Source organism: Mus caroli, chromosome 11 (assembly GCF_900094665.2).
Source record: "Mus caroli chromosome 11, CAROLI_EIJ_v1.1, whole genome shotgun sequence".
In the NCBI taxonomy this organism is placed as follows: domain Eukaryota; kingdom Metazoa; phylum Chordata; class Mammalia; order Rodentia; family Muridae; genus Mus; species Mus caroli.
The window spans coordinates 111925135-111927708 of NC_034580.1; the positions used below are offsets into that span (position 1 = coordinate 111925135).

Below are 2574 nucleotides of genomic sequence, written 5' to 3' on the forward strand. Positions count from 1 at the left end.
AAAAACCAAAAAAAAAAAAAAAAAAAAAAAAAGAAGTGAGCTACCATGCCTGGGTAAAACTTCAGGGTGACTTGCGCACACGGCAGTCAATCCTCAGCTGGAAGTTCCCTTAGACACGTAAGGGGAGACCTGATGGGTGATTGGCTAGATGAAGTTAGGGCGAAAGCAGGGATCGACCAGTGGCAGGTGGCGGTCTCTCCTGGAACAGCCACTACTTGCATTCAATGCCTAGATCCTGAGAGGGAAGCTGGCCCCTTATTGTGTGACTTTATTTATTTATTTAATTTTGTTTTTTTGAGACAGGGTTTCTCTGTGTAGCCCTGGCTGTCCTGAACTCACTCTGTAGACCAGGCTGGCCTCAAACTCAGAAATCCACCTGCCTGTCTCTGCCTCCCAAGAGCTGGGATTAAAGGCATGCACCACCACTGCCTGGCTACTGTGTGACATCTTACTTGCCTCAGGAACATCCATGTGCCTGAGTCCAGAAGACACACAGTCACCCTCTTCTCTCTCCAAGTTTCTCCAGCCCTGGGTGGCATTCTGCTCTTTCTCTTCCTGCCCAGCTATGACTGCTTTTCCCTTGAGGGTGGCATGCCAGTCATTCCTGAGTGGCCCTTCTTGGCATTCCCAGAAGCTGACATAGTCCAGAGAACATGATGGCCCTTGACAGACTCGTCACTTTTAGAGTTTTGTCCTTCGAGATGGATTCACTGTGTAGCCCAAGAGGGGCTCGCACTTGTAATTCTCCTGCCTCGGCCTTTTTAATGCTGGGATTGATTATTGACATGTACCACCAAGCCATTTTAATATCAACTTATGAATGGGTATCAGCTATTTGCTGCTGTGAGCCTATGGCATTGGAAAACGGAGCTGCAGCAGAGACAGGACTTGAAAGAGACAGGCAAGGTCAGTGAGTGACCTGGGGGTGGGGTTGTGCTCAAAAAAGGAGAACACAGCGCTCTTCTCTGTTGGACACAAAATTCTAGGATAGCTAGGATGAGTTGTGTACAAAATCTCCAGATTTGAAAGTTTGTTAACTGACTCCACACTTAACACAGTTTGGACCTCAGAGCACACTCTTGAGAGTTGTGCTTTAAGCTGCCACCCTGTAGGTGGGCGGGCAGGGCAGACCCTCGGGGGCTCTGAGCAGGGCTGGTATACTCACGCCATGGACTGGTGGAAGTCCGACAGGTCCTTCTGAGTGGCGTGGAGAAAGAGGATGGTGACAGCCTGGGGACTCAGTGACGCGTCCCAGGAGGTACTGCCGGCCTAAGGGAAATAGCAGATGCATTTTGGGACCTGACAGGTGGCCCTGGTGGTACCCAGCTCTGGCAGACAGCTGTACCTGGTGCTGTGTGACTTCATGGGACACCAGCTGCTGCAGTAGGTGAAAGTGTACAGTGTAGCTGGGCTGAGAGCGGCTGGCCGCCGTGGCTCTCTGTAAGGAAGTCGGCAGGGTTTTCAGTGGAGGGCCCCATGCCAGGTATAGCCAGTTCTCCCCAACCCAGGAAGGCTTATCAATCAAAGATGATGGCGCCACTAACCCAGGCCCTGGACCTACCCTCTTGTGAATGAACTGGAACTGAAGGTGGCACTGGCCGCGGTCTGGGTAGGTCTCTGTGCAGGGCTCTAGCGGGAACCACTGGTCCTCTCGGCAGCGCAGGTCCTAAACAAGCAAGACACGCGGTGCTGAGCATTGAGGTGTACAGAGATGAGGCGAAGGCAGAGAAGCAGCTGGGCAGCCCCCAGCTTGGGTTGGGTCAGACCTGGAGTCCCTCAGAGGCCTCCAGCTCTGCCTTTGCCTCTCCTTGGTCCTCACCTGCAACCTCAGAACCACATTCCCCAGAAAGTCGTCCTGGCCTTTATCCTTCCGAGCTTCTTTAAAGATCCTGTTTTAAAAGACTGGTGAGGGTTCAGCCACCTGGGTACCCAAGGGCAGAGCCTGCCTTCCAGAAACCAGGGTGCATGTGGAAGGGCGGGAGGGGGTCCTTCTTCTCTGAGTCTGCCGCACCCACCTCCGGAGCCCGTGCAGGTCCGTGAGCTCCCCGAGCTTCTGCCTGACAGACTCCACAGTGTCCAGGTCCCTGCAGGCCAGAGGTTTGAGCAAGGGGCAGAGAAGGGGCCTGTGACCTCATCAGTTTTGTCCCTCCTCCCCAGGGTCAGGGTCTGCCACTCACCACATGTCCAGGTGAAAGCTTGCATTGGCTATGTCCTCAAACTCCCTTTAGGGAAAAAAGAACATGTATGCTTAAGAACCTTAGCAGGGTAGAACACCCGCTGCACATCCTTGTCAGAGCAGGCCACAAGGGTTGGCCATAAGCCCCAAGCCTGCCCCCCTGTGAGCCTGCCCTCTGGAAACGCCATCCCCAATATCAGCCACTATGAAGTTGTAGGCCCTTCCTGCCTACTTCCTCCCTCCCTTTTGTTTTGTTTGTTTTTGTGTAGCCCTGGTTGTCGTGGAACTCACTCTGTAGACCAGGCTGGCCTCTCGAGCTCAGTGTCTGCCTGTCCCTGCCTCCTGAGTGTATGCCCCTAGCGCCAGGCTTTTTCCTCCCTTTTGATTTTTTTTTTTTT

General features: G+C 53.3%; 1 protein-coding gene across 2 annotated transcripts in view; it reads right to left on the bottom strand.

Moving 5' to 3' along the window:
- Window positions 1-2574, bottom strand: part of Unc13d (unc-13 homolog D) — a 17056-nt gene that overhangs the window by 10804 nt on the left and 3678 nt on the right. For both annotated transcript variants that reach the window (XM_029483105.1, XM_021177470.2), the window contains 6 exons: window positions 2178-2222; window positions 2016-2084; window positions 1820-1889; window positions 1562-1666; window positions 1346-1438; window positions 1166-1269 (listed from right to left, as the gene is read on the bottom strand). In XM_029483105.1, coding sequence (XP_029338965.1) covers window positions 1166-1269; window positions 1346-1438; window positions 1562-1666; window positions 1820-1889; window positions 2016-2084; window positions 2178-2222 — 486 coding nt within the window. The remainder of the gene's footprint in view (window positions 1-1165; window positions 1270-1345; window positions 1439-1561; window positions 1667-1819; window positions 1890-2015; window positions 2085-2177; window positions 2223-2574) is intronic.